The 20,757-nt window shown below is 40.0% G+C and overlaps 1 protein-coding gene across 15 annotated transcripts in view; it reads left to right on the top strand.

Moving 5' to 3' along the window:
• Positions 1–20,757, top strand: part of GOLGA4 (golgin A4) — a 128,541-nt gene that overhangs the window by 49,894 nt on the left and 57,890 nt on the right. For 8 of the 15 annotated variants that reach the window (XM_045436586.1, XM_045436582.1, XM_045436578.1 and 5 more), the window contains 5 exons: positions 3,933–4,031; positions 4,782–4,911; positions 6,269–6,450; positions 6,744–6,827; positions 8,940–9,087. In XM_045436586.1, the coding sequence (XP_045292542.1) occupies positions 3,933–4,031; positions 4,782–4,911; positions 6,269–6,450; positions 6,744–6,827; positions 8,940–9,087 (643 nt within the window). The remainder of the gene's footprint in view (positions 1–3,932; positions 4,032–4,781; positions 4,912–6,268; positions 6,451–6,743; positions 6,828–8,939; positions 9,088–20,757) is intronic. The other 7 variants (XM_045436588.1, XM_045436581.1, XM_045436589.1 and 4 more) reach the window with 2 other exon arrangements.

Genomic DNA, 20,757 nt, shown 5'->3' with positions numbered 1-20,757 from the left:
ACATTGCTTGCTTAGTATTTTATTTCTTCCTCATGCATATACACGTGAGTAGAATCCATGAAGATCTCTCCTAATATTTTTTGGATGGATGACAAAACAAAACAGCAGTCCTGTATATACATATACATATATGTATGTGTATTTTATTCTTATGCTGATTTCTAGCATATTAGGCATTTGTTAATGAATCAGATAAGTAAAAAGGTAAGCAAAACCATTTCCAACAGATAGCATGTAATTTTTTTTGCCTGATCTTGAATCTTATAACATCCACAGATATTAAATAGGAATATCATATTATGAGAAAGTTAATAGAACTATGAATATTATGAGCTCATCCAAGTAGATAGGGTTCTGATTCCCTTTTAAGGCCAGGTAAATGGGGAGTAAATGAAGACACTATCCTAGATATTTCCTCCTTTCTCTGTCCTTCTGTCCGTGCATGGCATGTACTTTTTCTAGGCTCACCTGGATGCAGTTCATTATAAGCAACTGCTGTTCTCAAAGCTAACTTTAGGGAGGAGGGTTCATTTTTTGCAGCTTGAAATCACCTCTGAACATAATGGGTAGCATAGGGCAAAGATAAAAAATAGTGAAATAGTTAATGTATTTGATACATTCTACTCATCAGGATTCTCTCTAAGGGTATAATCAGAAAGACCTTTCAAATCATATGCATAAAAATGTTAATTTCAAGATTTGCCAAAATTTGTAAACAGTCTGAATGGCCAAAAATAGGAACATTATTGAATTAGTTTGTTATATTTAGTAGTATTATAGAGCCATTTATTATTATTTGGCTAAAAAGTTCAAATAGTATTAGATATACCCTGAAGATTTAATCAAAAATAAATTAAAAAAAATTTTTTTAATGTTTACTTACTTTTGAGAGAGTGAGAGAGACAGAGCATGAGTGGGGGAGGGGCAGAGAGAGAGAGGGAGACACAGAATCCGAAGCAGGCTCCAGGCTCTGAGCTGTCAGCACAGAGCCTGACGCGGGGCTCAAACTCACAAACCGTGAGATCATGACCTGAGCTGAAGTCGGATGCTTAACTGACCGAGCCACTCAGGCACCCCAAAAGAAATTTTTTTTAATGTTTTATTTAATTTTTGAGAGAGCGAGAGAGACCGAGCATGAATGGGGGAGGGGCAGAGAGAGAGATGGAGACTCTGAGCTGGCAGGACACAGCCTGATGTGGGGCTCGAATTCACCAGCCATGAGATCATGACCTGAGCCGAAGTCTGACACTTAACCAACTGAGCCACCCAGGTGCTCCAGAAGAAATTTTTATTTTTTTTTATTTTTTATTTTTTATTTTTTTTATTTTTTTTTCAACGTTTATCTATTTTTGGGACAGAGAGAGACAGAGCATGAACGGGGTAGGAGCAGAGAGAGAGAGGGAGACACAGAATCGGAAACAGGCTCCAGGCTCTGAGCCATCAGCCCAGAGCCTGACGCGGGGCTCGAACTCACGGACCGCGAGATCGTGACCTGAGCCGAAGTCTGACGCTTAACCAACTGAGCCACCCAGGTGCTCCAGAAGAAATTTTTAAAGTAAGAAATGACCCCAGATACTAGGGTCCAGTTCTAGAGGTAGTGAGATCCCTATCAAGGAAATATTGGACAATTGGCTAGCCAGCCTGTGGGCCGTCGTCAGGATATAAGTAGACAGTTCTTAGTTCCTTTTTAACTGTAGTCTGTATTGTTTATGGAGTACTTAGTAGAATAGGGTAAAGTGACAAGTGGAGGGAGTGGAGTGTATGGTTAAAAGATGCTGCTGTTGTATCCAAGGATTTCTTGTCTACACGGAGAGGTTAAAACATTAAAAACCTGAAAATCATCATACATATTGAGGAATTTGGGGACACCTGGGTGGCTAGGTTGGTTAAACGTCTGACTCTTGATTTCAGCTCAGGTCATGATCTCATGGTCATGGGATCGAGCCCTGTGTCAGACTCTGCACTGACCATGAAGCCTGCTTACGATTCTTTCTCCCTCTCCCCCTTTTCCCCTCCCCCATGCACGTGTGTGTGTGTGTGCGTGTGTGTGTGTGTGTGTGTGCGTGCACGTGCTCTCTCTCAAAAAAAAATTGAGGAATTTTTGTTGGCTGTTAGAGATGGCATATAACAGAGTCTAGTATGGTAGGATGTAGAAAATTATTTGGAAGAAATGAATTTTAAGGAGAGTAAAGGATCATAAAGAATTGGCCTGTGCGGAGTCATGGACGGCAGTGCTTTCCAGACTGTTTGGCTTTCATGGACTGAAAAATTACCTTCTAGTTCCTTCCAGATATAGGGGAAAGGAGAATTGTCAGGGAGCTGCAAACTTTTATTTTTTCAAGTGGGACATTGAATAAGGAACCAGATTCTTTTATTGTCATTATTTTGTGAAAGATTTTTTTTTCTTTTTTAATTTTTAAGTAATTTCTATACCCATGTCACAACCCTGGGATCGACTGTTGCCTGCTCTTCCAACTGAGCCAGCCAGGTGCCCTGAAAGGTTTTTTTTTTTTTAATAACAAAAAAGAGTAGGAAAGACATATTCTCAGAGTAAAGGACAGCTGTTTAAATGAAGGAAAAACTGTCTACACCGGCTTTGTGTTTGTTATTTCACCACGGATCCGTCAAGACTTCATTGTGGACCTGTCCTGACTCAAAGACTGGCATTTGGAGACTCGTTCTGTGGGAGGAGTCAAGCCAGGAGTTTTAGCGAGAGGAGCGGTGCCAGTGGGATCTTGGGGCGGTGTAGGTGTGGGGGAGAATAGAGAACAGTTAGTGCTTCAGTGTTCTGAGAGCTAGGAAATTTGAAACATTGCAGAAAGAGGGCGTTGCTTGTTAAGTCCTTGCAAATATTGTTTGGGGAAAATTTTCTAGCAAATGTGTGTGCAAGGGATGGTTTAAACCAGAGGAAGACTTGAGGTGAGAATTCTCTCTAGAAGGCTGCTGAAGGAAATTAGTCATTGAAACGACAAAGATCTGGACTATAGTTATGGATGTGGAAAACGAGAGCACTCAAATATTGTAAAAGCAGTAAAAGAATCTGATCATACGCAGGGACTGGCAAAGGTAGGTAAAATGTGACTGTGAATATTTTGAGCTCAGGGAACTAGAAAAGGAGGAATCCTAGAAAAATGGATGGGTTTTGATGGGATATTTCATATGCTCCAGACTGTAATCTCTAGCATTCTAACGGAATAAGTGTCAGAAGCACCGAAGGCACAGGACTGAAGGGGGATAGACGCCAATAGAATCTGTGAAGCGGGTGGGGCAAAATAAGAGACAGGAGCCTAAAGCCCCAGAGAGCAGATGCCTCATCTGAGAAGGCAATTATTGGTGACTGCTATAACAGAGAGGTAAAGATCATTGGATTTAGTTGGGAAGGCTCCCTAATGACCCAAAGAAAGGAGCATTTTAAGTAATTTCAGGAACTTGAAATTTTTCAGTTTGGTGATCGGCTAGTTCAGCCTTTTCGTTTCACAGATGAGGAAGCTTCTGACTTTGGCTGTCTCTTGCTTCTGGGTATTGGGAGGAGGAAGGTTGTATTGGCTCTCTGTTTGGTAGAAAACAATGTAGTTTTAGGTCACGTGCATCAAGAGAGCACAAGGAGTAAGATGTCTTAAAGTCGGATAAAGATTTTTTAGCTTAAATAATTATTTGTCCTCTCCACACTATTAACATCATAGAGCAGCTCTACATTCCAGCTCTACAAATACACTGTCTTCTTGGACCTTCGTGGTTTTGAAGGAACAAAATTATCTGCTGGGAGAAATGTGAACGTTTTATGCGCTGATTCTCCTCTAATTATTGTTGCTGATACCTTACCTTCAGAGAAGCGCAAATCTGGATTGATTATGTTTTTGAGCTTTGAAAACCTCAGGTTTGTATTTTTTTGTTTTTTACCGAAAACGACTTTAAGGCTCTTTGTGTTCTAGGAGCTGCAGATGGATCAACAAGCGAAGAAACGTCTGCAAGAGGAGTTCGATGCATCTTTAGAGGAAAAAGATCAGCACATCAGTGTTCTCCAGACTCAGGTAAAAGATTACAAGAAAAAGTGTGTGGTGTTTGGATAGAGAAAAATGAAGGGAGTTTTGAGGCTCTAGATGTTACAAAATGGCCTTTTTTCCTTTTTTTTTTGAGAGCGAGAGAGAGAGAGAGAGAGAATGTGTGTGTGTGTTTGTGGGGGGGGCACATGTGTGAGCCAGAGGGGGGCAGTGGGGGAGAGAATCCCAAGCAGGCTCCATGCTCAGCACAGAGCCTGACATGGGGTCGATCCCAGGACCATGAGATCATGACCTGAGCTCAGCCACCAGGTGACCCAAAATGGCCTATTTTTTTTTTTTTTTTTTAATTTTTGAGAGAGAGTGAGCAAGTGAGCATGAGCGAGGGAGGGCACAGAGAGAGGGAGACACAGAATCCAAAGTGGGCTCTGCACGGGCAGCACTGACCCCATGTGGGTCTCAAACTCATGACCTGAGCTGAAGTTGGATGCTTAACCGACTGAGCCACCCAGGCGCCCCTGGCCTATTTTTAGAACTCTTGCTTTTCCTCAGTTTTTTTTTTTTTTTTTTTCAGTATAATTTTTAAATTTATTGTGTCGTTTGGCTATGATATCATTGAAAATAGCAATTAAAATCAACGGCATTTAAGAGTGAACATTTTATGTTGATTCCCCACCCCCTCCATCATAGTGAAAAAGAATATCCTTTACTCTCTCGCCTCTCTCTTTTAAAGAAACCGCCGTAGTTTATCATCTTATTTTCGAATGCACATTTCTTTTTTAGGTTTCTCTGCTGAAACAGCGGTTACGAAATGGCCCCATGAATGTTGATTTACCGAAACCGTGTCCTCAGATGGAACCACAGGCTGAAGGTGCCACTAAAGAGAACACAGATAGTGATATAGAGCCAGTAGGTAAGCTTCATCTTGTCAAAAAGTTAGTTTAGAAGCTAGAGGAGGATGTTGAGAGTTTCCGGGGCATGATGTGGGCTGAGGTAGGAAAGTGTCCTCCTACGATTTCCAGAAAGATGCACGAGTGTTTGTTACTTTGGTTCTTTGTTTGTCGTGGTTATTCAGGAGAACGGAGCTAAGTCATTGTTTTAAGACTTGAAAGCCTGTGAGTAGCACCACGTTTTCGTTGTAATTAAAATTCACTCTAGCGCTCACTTCAGCAGCACATACACTAAAATTCATGATGTTACACTGTTTTATTGATAGTGGTAGCTAGATTTCGTATAAACAGATGCATCCTGTTTAAGATAAGTGAATTTGTTCTTGGCACTGGCTATTTCATTTTTTAAGTAACACTGCTTAAATATTTCTGCATTCAAAGATATCTGTATTTGCTTTCTAATTAGAAAAGAAGGCATAGGGGCACCTGGGTGGCTCAGGCAGTTAAGCGTCCAACTTCAGCTCAGGTCATGATCTCACAGTCCTTGAGTTTGAGCCCCGCGTCAGGCTCTGTGCTGGCAGCTCAGAGCCTGGGGCCTGCCCGTGTCTCCTCTTCTCTCTGCCCCTTCCCCGCTCGTTCTGTGTCTCTCTCTCTCTCTCTCAAAAATAAATAAACATTAAAAAAAGAAAAGAAAGGATAGTAAATTTTGTCTCACAATCCAATTGTTGCCCTCCATACCCTTTGAGGCTTTAAGGTACATAGTCAGCAAAATCCCCACTTTTTATTTAGTAGGTCTTTCTCTCAAAGATGCTTATGACAAATCGTTAGTCCAGGCAGGGCCAGAGTTAGGTGCTGAACAGCCATCTGTGTGAGCAACCAGCCTATACAGGGTCCTGAAATTCCCCTATGAGTATGAAAACTTCACTCACAAACGTATGGAGAATGTAGAAAGCTGTACTTACCAGAACTCCTCTCAGGAACAGATGAGAATACATTAGAAAAATTTCTTATTAATCCTTTTGGGATGGGAGCCAGGACACAGAGGGCACTTTTGAATAACAAAAGATGGTCATCCAACTGTCTTTCAAGGAGGGTGGACTCTGGTAAGTTAGTTAACTACTGGGTGGTTTGTGCCCTTTGGGGTGGGGTTGTACCATAGGTCAGGTGAATGCACTGCCCTGCTTCTCCAGACACCGGCCATACAGATAGTGACTGAGCAGAGGCTGGGAAGGGTAGGCCTCTCTTCTCCGTCCGGCCCAGAGGACAGCAGAGCGTAGGGTGAGAGTGCACCCCTGTGTGCTGACAGAGGGGCTGTTCCCAGAGAGCCCTTGTGTTCCTTACTGACTGCCCCTGCCCGTGCTGCTTTATCGATCGCCGTAGATGGAGCTTCTGCTAAAACACTGCAAGTACTTCAGCAGAGAGTTAAGCGGCAAGAGAATCTCCTGCAGCGTTGTAAGGCAACGATTCAGTCGCATCAGGAACAATGCGCACTGCTAACCAGCGAGAAGGAGGCTCTGCAAGAACAGCTAGATGAAAGGCTTCAAGAACTCGAAAAGATGAAGGTAAAAGCTCAACTGAGTTTGGCTCAATGAAACCCTGTAAAGCTAGATCCGCCGGCCCCAGCGTGGCCTGCATCGCCCTCTCCTGCGAAGCCCTTCCCTTCACATTCCCTGCGCAGTACGGAGAGGACTCCCGGTCGCCCTGGGACTCGTAGCATCGACCGTCCTTTTCAGACGTCCCGTGTGCTGTTGCTCTTCCTGGACCGAGAAGTGTCCAAATTAGATAAAATGTGTAGAGTTCTCATGTGAGGAGAAGCTTTCTTAGAGATGGAAATGAATTTTTAAAATTTTTTTAGGAGCTTCATATGGCTGAGAAGACTAAACTTATCACTCAGTTGCGTGATGCAAAGAACTTAATTGAACAGCTTGAACAAGATAAGGTAAACCAATAAACCTTATGATACTAAAAGTTTTCAGGGGGCCCCAGAATTCACTTTGGAAGCAGGTAGAAGCATTCAGGCATATGCTTTCCAAAGTTACTACAGCTGCTTCCCTGAAACAGCTTTTTGTTGTACTTTTGAAATTTAAATAACTGTTAGCATTAGTTGTATATCACGTGAAGCCGATTCTCTGTCATTTTTTGATTCCAGTAAGCGTTTCGATTTATAGATTAGCGTAACTATTGCAAAATAAATCTAGTTATAGTCCCTAAGTACTTTTCAGAGAAACGTTGAATTTTTTTTATAGGTAAGACATTACTAAAAGTGAATGATGTTAAGTATTGTCTTCAAATATAACGGAAACAGATTAATCTCTCAGATAAATTGCCTTAAGTAAAGAAGTGGTAGTGTGTGTATTAGTATAAACGGAAGTTTGTGCCAACAGATTTTAGGATGTACAGGTGAGATTGGCAGTTTACAGAGGGAGTAGCAGCTGTGGCCATGGCAGCAAAGACAACTGAAAATTCATGGGCGAATCCTTTCCACCCAGGTCTTTCAGCCCCAAGTTCTTGGTTTCTTTTTCTAAAGCAGCTCCCAGTTGGTTCACGTTGTCCACCGTTTTCTTTAATATGCTACATTATAGCTATAGTGTTTAAGGTGACCAGGCAATTAAGAACATGTCAGAGCTGTTGACTTTTGAAACGTGTTAGCAATCTTTTCATTCTCCGATGTCATTTTGCTAGATTCAACTCTATCCACTTCATGAAGGCCCACCTTAAAAAAAGCGAACCCACCACCCAGCTTCAACAGTTGACATCTCTGGGCTCATCTTGTTTTGCCTGCACATGTCTAGCCCTTATTATCCTCAACCCAGAATTTACTTTGTTGTAGAGCAAATCCAAGAAGTCTCATAATTTCTTCCCTAAGTATTTTGATGTATTCTTAAAACAAAAGACTCTTTTTATTTCTATAAAAATAGAACTACATTTTCATGTTCACCATCTAAAAATGTAATAATTCCTTAATACCACCACCTATCTAGTTTCAGGTTTTGCCTTTTGTCTCACACTTTTTCCCCCTTCTCTGTGAGTCAAGATCTAAGTAAGTTTCTTTCATTGCAGTTGGTTGACATGTGACTCTTAAGACTTCTTTTAATCAGTAGGTTCCATTGCCCATCCCTCCCACCCCGTGTCTCTTTTTCTCCATTGTGATTTGGTTTTAGAAGAAACTGAAGATTGACGATCTTGTTTTGAAATTTTGTATAATCCCCATTCACCTGGTTTGTATCTGTCCATTAATATCAGCCATCCGGAAGAGTCACAGCGTAAACCGAGGTTTGACAGACCCCACAAGTAAAGTCATAATCTTAAGATCATGAAATAGCTGTCCCCAGGTCTTATTTTTCAGGAGACAAGTTGAACCACCCTGTTTTTTGTTAGTCGCAAATGACTGATTCGGTGTATAATATATAATGTATAATACATAATATCCCTTTTCCCCTTAGTGACCTTCATTTCATGTGTAGATTATCCAGAGAGTGGGAGGACAGTAGCAGTTAGCAAATTGGAGGGGTTGGGGTGGCACCAGAGACTGGCACAAGAGAAAAGAGAAAAAGCAGGCAGACTACCACAGTCTTGGCCCATCATTGTGGCAGCAGTAACCTTCCGCCTTTAGTGGCCTCTGAGGCTCTCCCCATGTTCCAGCACAGATTGATAACCGTAGTTCATGGTAGCCCTGAGCCAAGTACAAAAGGCTGTATTGTGTTCATTATAAACTAGTTACTGAGATAGGGAACATTGGAGCAAACACTTATAGGAAGATTATAAATCTTTTAACTAAAATGTGTTTTAACACTCAAAAGTTTGAACTTACTATTAAAATAATTTTTCATATCAACAAATACCCTGATCTGCCAGGTAACCAGAGTTGTTATAGTGTATAGTGTAGTATAGAGCACAGAGCACACACTTCAGTTTGTGAAATACTAAAATAATTCTTATGTTCTACTTAGTACGAAATACTAGGTTTTCTGCCTTTTAAGTGAGTTTGATATGTGCTATCGATGATGCAGCTTTGTTATGCAAGCACTTCAGTGTCTGCACTTCTGTTTAGGGAATGGTAATAGCAGAGACGAAACGTCAGATGCACGAAACCCTGGAAATGAAAGAAGAAGAAATTGCTCAACTTCGTAGTCGCATCAAACAGATGACTACCCAGGGAGAGGAGTTACGGGAACAGAAAGAAAAGTCCGAAAGAGCTGGTAAGAACTCAGGGGTTATTTGTTTTGCGTTAGAACTCAAAAGTCATGTAAAGTGATCGACCAAACAACATTGAGAGAAACTAGTTAGCTTTTGATATTGATACAGAGATTCTGTATAGATACCGAACTGTTCCTTAGAGGAGGGAGGGGCTGGTGGACTGCAGCCTGGGTGGAATCCAGCCCATGGATGGCCCATTTGTGGGACTCTCAAGCTTAGAATGCTTTTTACATTTTTCTATAGTTAGAAAAAAGAAGAATATGTGACAGACACCACGCGTGGCCCGCCAAGCCTAAAATGGTTATCGTTTGGCCCCTTTATAGAAACGTTTGCTGACTACTGCCTCGGAGTGTCAAACTTCAGGTTGACAATTTTGGAACTCCCCAAGTAGGCACAGCAGTACACGGCAAACAATTGCTGCCCTACAGATGCTCTAGGGTAAACAAAGAGCTTAAGATAGAGTATAGAAAAAAGTCTAAGATAAGCCTTTACACATAGCAGAATTAGTTTTGTCACAACAAATGGAGGCCGTGAAAGTGTAGAGACCAGCATAGTATTCCACAAGGTGCGATGCTGAGTAACGTGAAGAAAGAGAGGAGAGAGCAGAGTGAATGGGCACTTCGGGTTCGTGAGGGTGTGAGTGTGGAGTTGGGTCTCCGGGAATGAATAGAAGGGGCCTAGGCGGAGAGGTGGGGGCAGCACACATTTCAGTTACTACAAGGTCAGCGGCAGGCACGGTGAATCGAGCGGGGGAGTGAATCGGCGGCAAACAGTCCTTGCTCGAGTGGGAAACGAAGTTGGATTGTGAAAGAACGGACTGTTAACATGTTGAAAGGTGAGTAGCTCAGCTTAGACTTTGGTGTACAAGGCAACAAGAAACCAGTCGTAGGAAAGCATACTGTGATGGCAGCTAGTGTTTTATACTGAAAAGAAAATGAAGTGGGAAGTCAGACTTAAAAAAGCAAAGGCAGAAATCTGGGCGTGAAGGACTGAGAACTTGGGCCACCTTGGCTGGGATGGGTCTGGAAAAGAGAGGAAGAGTAGAACCTGCCAAATTTGGTGTGTGATCAACTTTCAGGGGCAGAAAAACAGCAGAAATCTAAGATGACTCCAAGGTTTGAAGCTGGGGAGACTGAATGAAAAGTGAGAAGTCAGAATAGGAAATCCAACCGGGGAGTCTGAGGAATGGAGTAAAAGGAGGGGTTTGCTTGGATACTTTGAATTTTCTCAGCCATGAGCTTTCCAAATGAAGGTGACTTACAGGAATTTGGAAAAAGACACTAGGGCATTTTTCGGGAGTCCGTAGCCTAAGGTTGAAGCCTGTGGTGAAGTCTGTGGGAGAGAGCGGCTGATCTCTCCCAAGGGTTGAGTTTTGCCGCGGTACGAGCAGTGGGGTTGCTGTGTGTTAGCACAGCCGCGGCTGCTACTACGACTGTTGGCCAACATTTAGTTTTCTTAGGCAAGGCTCTTGTAAATGCTTTGCTTGTGTTTTCTCGGGTGTGTACATGCATTCAGTCCCCTCAGTTTCTTTGAAATAGGTAGTGTTATTACAAATAGGAAAACCCACGATCGTGGAAGTTAAGTAGTTTGCCTGCATTCACGCACGAGAGAGTGAGTGTGTGTGTAGTAGGTTTTGAATCCACTCATTTTGAGTCCAGAGTCTGTGCTCTGAACCGTAGAAATCTAGAGTCTGGCAGAGAGATAAGCGAGAGGGGAAAAAGTTACACAAGAAGTCACAGGAATTGTGGATAGTTGTGCTTTTGGGGGAATATAAAAACCGTTTGCAGAAGTGCGAGAGAGGTAGGTTGAAGATTTTAAGAAAGGTCTTCAACTTTGGCGAGGATTTGACTCCCAGGATGCAGTTTCAAAAATGATTTTAGAAACCAGATTATAAAATTTAAGGAGGGAAATGAATCTGGATGAGAGAGCTATTTGCTTGACACCAGATGTGCTCATAAATATCTCTTTGAAGTGTTTTATTGGTAAGTATCTGGGGAATTTAGTTAATGAATTTGTTCCCAGTAAACCCAAGAAAATATCCCTTCAGAGAGCATTAATTGACAGCAACTGTCAGAATGTAATCTCTGAAAAATTACCGGAAGCAGTTTGAGGGTTGTGAGACATTGTGAAACAGGTTTGCTTTCAGTGAATAAAAAACCTAATGTATGGTCTCAGTTCCTCATAGCAAGCCTTACCATTTTCAGACTGCTTTTGTTGACTAATGTAACCAGTCAAGAGAAAATAATACTGTTTAGGGGGTTAAATTTTTTTTTTTTTTTAAATTGGAGTGTATCTTGGGAGGAGGTAGAAACCCATGACCCAGTATCAAGTTGAAAGAGGTGAGTGACAGAAAGGTAGACAAAATATATAGTTAATTCACATGTAGGGCTAACGTTTCACAGGCTCCTATTCCAGTCAGTTCATCAGTTAGCATAGCCTTCCTTTTCTTGCTTCTTCAGAACATGGGTGTATTTTGTCTTTAAATGGCATTTTCATAAAACTGTATTTTGTGTAAATATTTCATAGCTTATAGGTTGAGAAACTTCTCTGTTTCTGTTACTGTAAAAATATCAAAACTTAGTAAGTACTTAAAGAGGGAATTATGATTTAAAGTTATTTAATAGAGACATTAACTTTGGAAAGTCTTTGGATCACTTTGTTGTAAGTGTTTTTATAGATATTTTAGAAATTATATTTGTAGTCCCAATTATTGGACCGTGACAGAAAGTTGTAACAGACTCATTCTGCATTGAAGATACTGCCTTTTCGATCTATAATGAAAGCTGGTTTTGCACAAGTGCATTTCATCTACTGATCTTGAGTCTGAACAGAACTGTTGAAATGTAAAACAGTGTTTAGTTCAAATAGAAAATGCCTATGCCAATTGACAGGAGAATTCCAATTTAGTGCTGAGAGTAGGAAAAGGTGTTTGTAAAGGAAGCAGAGGTTCCATATGGTCTGTGAACATTATCTGGCACTTGGAGAAGTCTCTTCCTCTGTGAAACATTTGTCTTTCTCTTTCTCGAATTTAAAATTCAGAGGCTAAACACATAAAAGCTGGCCATGGGAAAGGAGCATTAACAGCATTAATTAACATCGTTAAAGCTTGTAGTTGTTAAAGATTTTTAGAAGTAAATTTGTCTACATAAAACAATTATAAGAGAATATAAACTCTCCTAATGGATTTTTAACCGTAAAAAATTTAACTCTATTTAGTAATTCTTGGCATGTGGCCATCAGTAGACAATAGTTTATTTTTTTGGCTCACGTATTTTGGAGTTAAAAACCAGCTCAAGTGCATTTCCCACTACTTTTCTTGGAAAACAATCTATTGCCCTAGTTCTAATAGTTTTTCTAAATGAGCTGTGATGCCTGCCATATGTTAGAGGACAAGGAAATCGGCATGGCTTTGATTTTAAAAAGAACAGTTCTATCCCAAAAGGCTGAAACTATGTGAATGTGGTGATCTGTCTCCTTTGCAGTATATGCTGTATCAACCTGTATTACTTCCTGTCCTCCCTAGGGGAGAGGAAGCTGGGCATGGTTTTTGACGTATGGTACTATAGCACTCTTGTTTTGTTAAAATTATTTATTTTAGTGGATAAAGAAAACCAAAGCCAAATCTATTTGTTAGAAGCGTTTTGCTCCAATTGTTGATAGTGTTCCTTTCTAGCTGTAACTTAAGAACAGATGGCTGTATCTTCAAGTAACCAGGTTTTAAACTTAGAGAAGTCTGGTGGTTGAGCTTTAGTTGCATAATGCCGTATTTTAGATGCTAGGTATTATCACTAGTTGTCTAGAATATTATCAATTCAGCGCAACACCAGTGCAGAATGTTACTGCTGCTTAAGTTCACACTAGGTTTTGGCTGTTCTGTATGTGTGCATGTGTATGTTTTAAGTGCGGGCAGGGTGGGGGGGAGGCAGCTGGCTAGTTATTAATACAGTGTGTTACAAAAACATTGGAAAATAGAGAAAATGTAAGCACGTCGCTGTTGTTTCAGTACACTTCCATTTAGTCTTTTCTCCAATCCTTATTTTTATATTATTGTAATCATATTATACATATAATTTTATATGCTCCCTTTTTTCCATTTAGCATTATATTAGGAGTACTCTTACATGTTGCTAAAATACTAACATTTTAATGGCTGTGTCAGAATGCATGTACGTCATTTACTTAACCATTTCTCTCTTGATCAACATCTAAGTTATTTTATATTTTTGCTGTTATGAATAATACTGTAACAACTCTGTGATACAGCTTATTCCACCTTTGAATTTTTTCTCAGGATAAATTCTTACCCATAGACTTCGAGTCTTTTTTGTAAGTTACCTTTATGTATTTAAATATAGCCACTACAAAAAATCCACACCACAATGTTAACTGCCCCCCTCCCCCTCCCCCTTAAAATGTTCTTGCCTATAGTTACGTAAAATGAATAAAATATTCTGTTTGGATTAGGAAAGTTTCCAGAGTGCTTTCCAGAATATCTTTTGTAAACCTTGTTTCCCTTTCATTTACCCTGTCTTTGCCTAAGTCATGTGTTTTATATGATTGGCTGCATTTAAACACTTGGATTAACTCATAACATTCTTTGCTTTTTTATTGCCATGTTGTGTTTGTGCAGGAAATAAGTTTTTTATTCATTTGTGTGGTATAGGCCTGATGTCAGATACTCAGTGGAATATATTTATTTGACATTCGAAGGACCCTCTTAATAGAGTTCATGTAGTTCAATAATATGTAAGATTTATTCATATTTATATAGTAAACGAAAATCACATGTGTATTTAAGTGCTTTGTTAGTTGCTGATAATTTATGTAACAGTTTTCTTGGAGTCTTAAGTCTCACAAAACATCTTATTTTTGTGCATCCACACATGCCAATAAGTGAATCATGGTGCCTTTCCCAAGCCTTGTATGAACAGGACTGGGGTAAGGGCTGATTTTTTTTTTTCTTATCATGGGTACTTAGAAAAAGCTTTATCAAGAAAATTCCATGTTTCTCAGGCAAAAAAGTATGAATCAAAGTAGAGTTTAAATCTGTCATGTTCGATAAGTAATATGTACCTATTTTGGCACTAAATGTATACCTGACAGAAAAATTTATTATTTTAAATGGAATTAGATTTTCATTCACTATAGGTGGTTTATTTAATAGCCGTATATCCATGGTACTTGATATATTTCTACAGCAGTAGCTGTGCATCCTCATATTTCCATAGTCTTGTCATCTTGCACTTACGTCCCTGGCAATGTCACTGTTACTGGAAAGCATCGGGAACACACTTCTTTGCTACAGAATCATATTTTCATTCCTTCTTTTTTATCTGAATGTAGTTGACGCACAATATTACATCAGTTTCAGATGTATGACCTAATGATTGGACAAAACTGTACATTATGCTGTGCTCACAAGTGTAACTCCCCATCTGTTCTCACACAGTGCTGTTACAGTACCCCTGACTGTCAATCATATTTTTGATTTAATTAATTTTACTTGTCTTTAGTTACATTTTTCAAGATTAGCCTGGTGTTTTCAAGGTATAGATAAGTTGCATGGTTGATGTAAGGATTGCATGAACATTTGGATAGATCTGTAAAATTAAAAAAATTTTTAAAAGTCAGGGCACGGTCCGTCTATAGAGTGAACCTTGTTATGTATTTTGGAAAGTGGCTTAAAGAGTAGATTTCCATTGCAAAGGTGATCTTACATTTCTGAAGGCCCCAGTTTGTATATGTGTTGTACTATCTGGTTCATACCACTGGGTGGTAGTAGTATTCTCTTTTACATAAGCTCTAGACCCAGTGGTTTTCAAACTTTCTTCATCTCGGGAACCTCTTTACCCTGTTAAAACTTACTGAGGATGCCAAAGAGCTTTTGTTTATGTGGGTTACGTGTAACGATATTTGCTGTATTAGAAATTAAGACTAGGAAATGAAAACATTTCTTAGTTCATTTAAAAATACCAATTATAAACCTGTTACATATTGGCCTAAATGCTTTTTTAAAAATTTTTTTTTTTTTCCAATGTTTTTATTTATTTTTGGGACAGAGAGAGACAGAGCATGAACGGGGGAGGGGCAGAGAGAGAGGGAGACACAGGATCGGAAACAGGCTCCAGGCTCTGAGCCATCAGCCCAGAGCCCGACGCGGGGCTCGAACTCACGGACCGCGAGATCGTGACCTGGCTGAAGTCGGACGCTTAACCGACTGTGCCACCCAGGCGCCCCTGGCCTAAATGCTTTTATAAAAATTACTAATATTTTTTAAAACAAAATTTAGTGTGAAGAGTGGTCTTGTTTTACATTTTTTCTTATCTCATTGTTTGGCTTATAATAAGCGGATTTTCATGCCTATTTCTATATTCAATCTGTTGGGATATGTTATTTTGGTTGAAATATATGAGGAAAATCTGCCATTATACAGCTATGCAGATATGTATTTGGAAAACAGATGACCTCTGAAAGGGTCTCAGGACCCTTGGATCTTTGTACCACACCTTGAAAACTGCTACTCTACACTTTTGCTTTTGTTCACAAAAGAGCCTTGACGGTGGGTTGGAATTCTGATAAAATTCTCTTCATTGCTTTCTGTTAACTTGCATTTCATTCATTTTGTAGTATTGCCTGTTTTTTTGTTTTTGTTTTTGTTTTTGTTTTTTTGTTTTTGTTTTTGTTTTTTTGTTCAGTAACCTGAATTTCAGCAGTTCTTTTGCTGGGAGAGAGAAACAGGCACTGGCTTACTTATTCACTCTTGATGGTATCAATCAGCTTCTTAGGGTCAACAGTTAATCTACAGCTTGGCAGCCTTTCCCCACCTGTGCATCTGTGCTTATTCCCTGCAGAGGGAGTAGAGATGGGCCTTCTCATCCTTCGGTAGAGCGTCCTCTGGGATAGAACCACGAACAGGAGCACTACCTCGATCTCGGCGTTCTGGCAATTGTTACTGCGATTGATTGGTCAGGAGTTTGAGGATGAGGAGAGGCAGAGGTGGTGAAGTGCCAAATGTTACATTCCTGCTCGCTTCGCCCAAGGTTTATTCCCCAGTCCCTTTACTCCTTCAGCCGCCTTTTCGTCGAAAAGGGTCTTTTTGACACCCAGTGCCTACTAGCTACTAGCCAGTAAATGTTTGATGAGTGAATGGTTGGATGATTGATTAGCTATAGGTGACCAGCCTTTCTCACTTAAATTTAACTGCCGGCGAGCCTTTGTCTGTTTTTGGACTCCCCGTGGATGTCAGTGAAACTCGTCTGAAGTGGAAGGCGAGGAACCTGGTGATAAAGTTATGGCCTCCCCTGGCATTTTACTTTTGACAGAGGACCCTTCTTAAGGTTTATTAAATTTTTGCCTAGAAACGTTTTCAAAGTTTTGTGTTTTTTTCAAATTGAATACAAAGTGCCTGAGATACATTGAATTTTGCTTTGGAAGAACACCGTGTGTTCTTGCAACATGTGGCAGCAGCCTGTGCTTCGCCTTCCCGTTGTCGTGTGCTGTGACCGTGGTTTTCCTGCGCACTCTTGCATGTTGGCGGAGGACTTGCCAGCGGTGGCTGATGCACGCTTTCTTTCTCCCCGCTCACTTATCCTTTGTTGGCGACTAGAAGGTAAATTAATTATGTAGACGTTCAGAACATACCTCTTCAGTACTCACGTTAAAATCCTAGCATAGTTTCATTTTGGGAAGAGTGGGAAATTCATCTTTGGAGTGTTACCAGCTGTGGACACCACTTTTCTGCATCCGATGGTAATAAGATCAGAAGGTGAGACATTTCTGGTTAGTAAGCAAACTCTCAGGATAGCCTCCTTCAACGTTGAGATGATGGGACTCCTTGTTGGAGGCACACTTCCTGCCAGGAAGCGGCTTCATTGGTGGTACGGGGTAGAATCCAGATGGATTTGCAGTGTGACAACCCGCCCCCCCCGCCCTTTTTCTGGATGCTTACTAACATTTCCATAGAGCAGACTGGAGATGGAACACGGTTGAGTTTTTGCGTGTCTCTCAGAAGTATAACATAACTATGTTTTGTTGAGAGTTAGAAGCCATCAGTAATTGACCGATTCAGAAATTCTGGTTTAGTAAGATGCATTATTGTCCAACTGAGCTGGATCAATGTCAGCAGTCTTAGAGTTTTTAAAAATAATGCAAGGTGAGGATTATTCCTTAAATAAAATTTGAAAGTTCTGGCACCAAGCTTTGTATATTCAAGTTGATTTATCATCTGAGGGGAAAGTTGGATGCCTTAGTTTTTGCATTTGAATGAGAATGTTGAATTAAAAAATTTCGAAGATTTCTTTCTAGGTATAAAATTATGTGGTTCTCTGACATGGTAGCAGAAAGTGGGAGATAAAAAGAACTCTGGAACCGGATCTATCCTATTATTTATTTATTTATTTATTTATTTATTAAAAAATTTTTTTTAATGTTTGTTTATTTTTGAGACCGAGAGAGACAGAGCCCAAGTGGGGGAGGGGCAGAGAGAGAGGGAGACACAGAATCCGAAACAGGCTTCAGGCTCTGAGCTGTCAGCACAGAGCCCGATGCGGGGCTCGAACCCACGAACCGGGAGATCATGACCTGAGCCGAAGTCGGACGCTTAACCGACTGAGCCACCCAGGAGCCCCGAGATCTGTCCTATTTTAATCATTGTATGATGCATAATCAAGTGACTTAAGAAAATGATTTCAGTGGATGAAAGACTAAAATTAGAATGTAATAGAGGAGAATATTCTAAATTTTACTGAGTGTGGTTAGAAAACTGAATTATTGGAAAATTATTTCTGAATAGGAACTTTGTGACATACATTTTTGTTGTTTCCAAAGGTGAGAGCACTACATCTATTTTTGTACTGTGCTGGATTCTGGAATTTTAAGAATGAAAATGAGGAAAATTCACTTGGTATTGCCTATATACAGTTTTGTTTTATTTTGCTTAATCAGGACAAGTTTTTCATTTAAAACTTGATTTGTTGGACGAATATCAAAACTACCTTCAGGTTTTCCAGAGCCTGATTTCAGAGATTTCTGTAAAGTGCTTAGAAATGCCAGGATACTATTTGACATGCTGAATAATAGTGCTAATGAAACGATGCTGGTGACATCCAAGCATTAAAAAAATTCTTTTTCCGTTTTTTTTTCTTTCCCAGATTTAAACCATCAGCACAAACTGAGCAGTAAGCACTTTATTATAGAATTTCTTTCCCATAATTGATCACTTGACTTTAGGAAACTGGTTCTTAAGAAATTAGGAAACTAATTTTGTGTTAGTAACAAGAGATATTTCTTGATGCTTGATGCTAACATTTACTATAGTAAAAGAACATCTAAAGAAAACAAAAACAACATTTTCCTTTGAATATTTTGTTTTCCAACATATTTATATCTGAGAATCTTGGTGTTTGCAGGCAAATACCAGTAAAGTTAGAGCAGGAATCTTTAAAATTTTTTTTTAAATGTTTTTATTTATTTTTGAGAGAGAGAGAGAGAGAGAGAGAGAATGAGACTGAGCAAGAGCAGGGGAGGGGCAGAGAGAGAGGGAGACACAGAATCCACAGCAGGATCCAGGCTCTGAGCTGTCAGCACAGAGCCGGACGTGGGGCTTGAACTCACGGACCGTGAGATCATGACCTGAGCTGAAGTCTGCTGCTTAACCGACGGAGCCACCCAGGCACCCCCATGAGCAGGAATCTTTAAAAAAGAATGTCAGCTAATTAATAACCTTTTGAAATTTAAAGCATCAGTTTTTTACGTTGGGCATATAAAATGAACAAATTGGACAGGTTTAAAACATTTTTTTAATAAAAAAAATTTTTAAGTTTATTTATTTATTTTGAGAAAGAAAGAGAGTGGGCATGAGTGGGGTAGGGACAGAGAGAGAAGGAGAGAGAATTCCAAGTAGGTTCTGCACTGTCAATGCAGAGCCTGACACGGGACTTGAACTCACAAATGGTGAGATCATGACTTGAGCCGAGATCAAGAATTGGACGCTTAACTGACTGAGCCACCCAGGCACCCCTGAACAGGTTTTTTTTTTTTAAAAATCAAGATATATGGTTGCTAGAGAAGTTATTTTTTTAAATGTTGAGCGAAGTAAGTTGTGTTTCCCAGTTGTTACTAGAGTACAGCCTTTCTCATGCCCTTTTTTTTTTTTTTTTTTTGTACTAATGCAACTTACCATTAAGAAAATGCTGTAGAACAGCTGTTTGTCTTCAGGTACGAAATTCCTGTGCCCAAACCACTGTCTGTTAAGGTGAAGCCAAGTTGTGGTTAGTAAATGGGCTTTTTGTTTTTGAGATGCCATAGGTTAAAGTTGCACATTTCTTATACCACTGCGGGTAAAAATACTATAAATATTAATGAACTGCCTCTCCTCTGGACATAGGTTTCTTGATAGCATTAAAAACACATCCTGAAAATTTGTGTTTTATTTATAGTCCATCTCTGTGGTAAAGGGAGCCTGGTGTCTTCTGTGAGGACTAAAGAAAATAATCTAGGATGATAATAGCAGTTCCCACTGCTATTTTGATAGCATATCACTATGCCGGTAGAGAGAAAGAGAAACACATACAGTGCACACATGCACACACATACTTGTGCATAGATACATCTACACACAAGCACATGCACACATTTTCAGTGCCGAGTTACCCAGTTGTTGTACCCACCCTATCTGGTTTTGTTGGAAGCCGGGTGAGCTGTTGGCCTCCTTAAAGATAATACTACTGTATCCTAGATGATTGCTTTTGCAGGGCCTGAATTCTTCTCTCACACAAGGACACCCTGCTGGTAGAGCCGGGTTTTTTTTTTTTTTTTTTTTTTTTAAGTTTATTTATTTTGAGAGAGAGAGAGGAGGAGTGCATAAGTGAGGGAGGAGCAGAGAGAGGGGGAAAGAAAGAATCCCAAGCAGGCTCCACGCTGTCAGCACAGAGCCTGACGCAGGGCTCAGCCTCATGAACCGTGAGATCATGACCTGAGCCGAAATCAAGAGTCAGAAGCTTAACCCCACTGAGCCACCCAGGTGCCCCTAGCAGTGCCTTTCTATATACAGTTGAATCAGTAAAGGTTTCTTTCTAGTCAGTGGCCCTAGTTTGAAGCTTATACAAAGGGTACGTTTCATGTCATTATACATCGTTTAAATATGTGATTCAGCTGGTAAATGGTAAAACAAAAACCAAGAAACTCTGCTCTTTTATTATATGGTTAAGAGGTTTGTAAAAATAGGATCAGTCAAAGAATAATTTTTCCATTCTTAAAAATGTCCTTGTGAGTATATAATAATAATACCTACTTATTGACAATAGGTAAGAACTCCATAGCAAACAAGAAAGCAGTTGAAATTCCATCATACAGAAGGAGGAGTAAGTCTTCCTTTCTTTGCATTTGCTATCTGTAAGGACACTTGTAGGCAGAAAGTGTGGGGAACCATTAGTAATTTAATTTTTTAGCAAACTCCTGAGTTTAAGTTCATATAAGTAGTCTTAAGATCTGAATCCAGAATTCAGTGACAAGCTGATTTCAGTACCTGGACACTTCTTGCGGCTTTGTGGAACGGCTCAGAAATATCTCTTGGCTTAAAACGAAAATGAGTATTTTAACCTGTCTTGCTACTGCTGCTCATAGTTCCCATAAATTGGACATGAAACACGTTAGCTCAATGATAGTATTTCTTG

The sequence above is a fragment of the Leopardus geoffroyi genome, chromosome C2 (assembly GCF_018350155.1).
Source record: "Leopardus geoffroyi isolate Oge1 chromosome C2, O.geoffroyi_Oge1_pat1.0, whole genome shotgun sequence".
Lineage (NCBI taxonomy): Eukaryota > Metazoa > Chordata > Mammalia > Carnivora > Felidae > Leopardus > Leopardus geoffroyi.
Note: the sequence above shows the minus strand (reverse complement) of the source record. Positions and strands in the feature narration are given on the sequence as shown.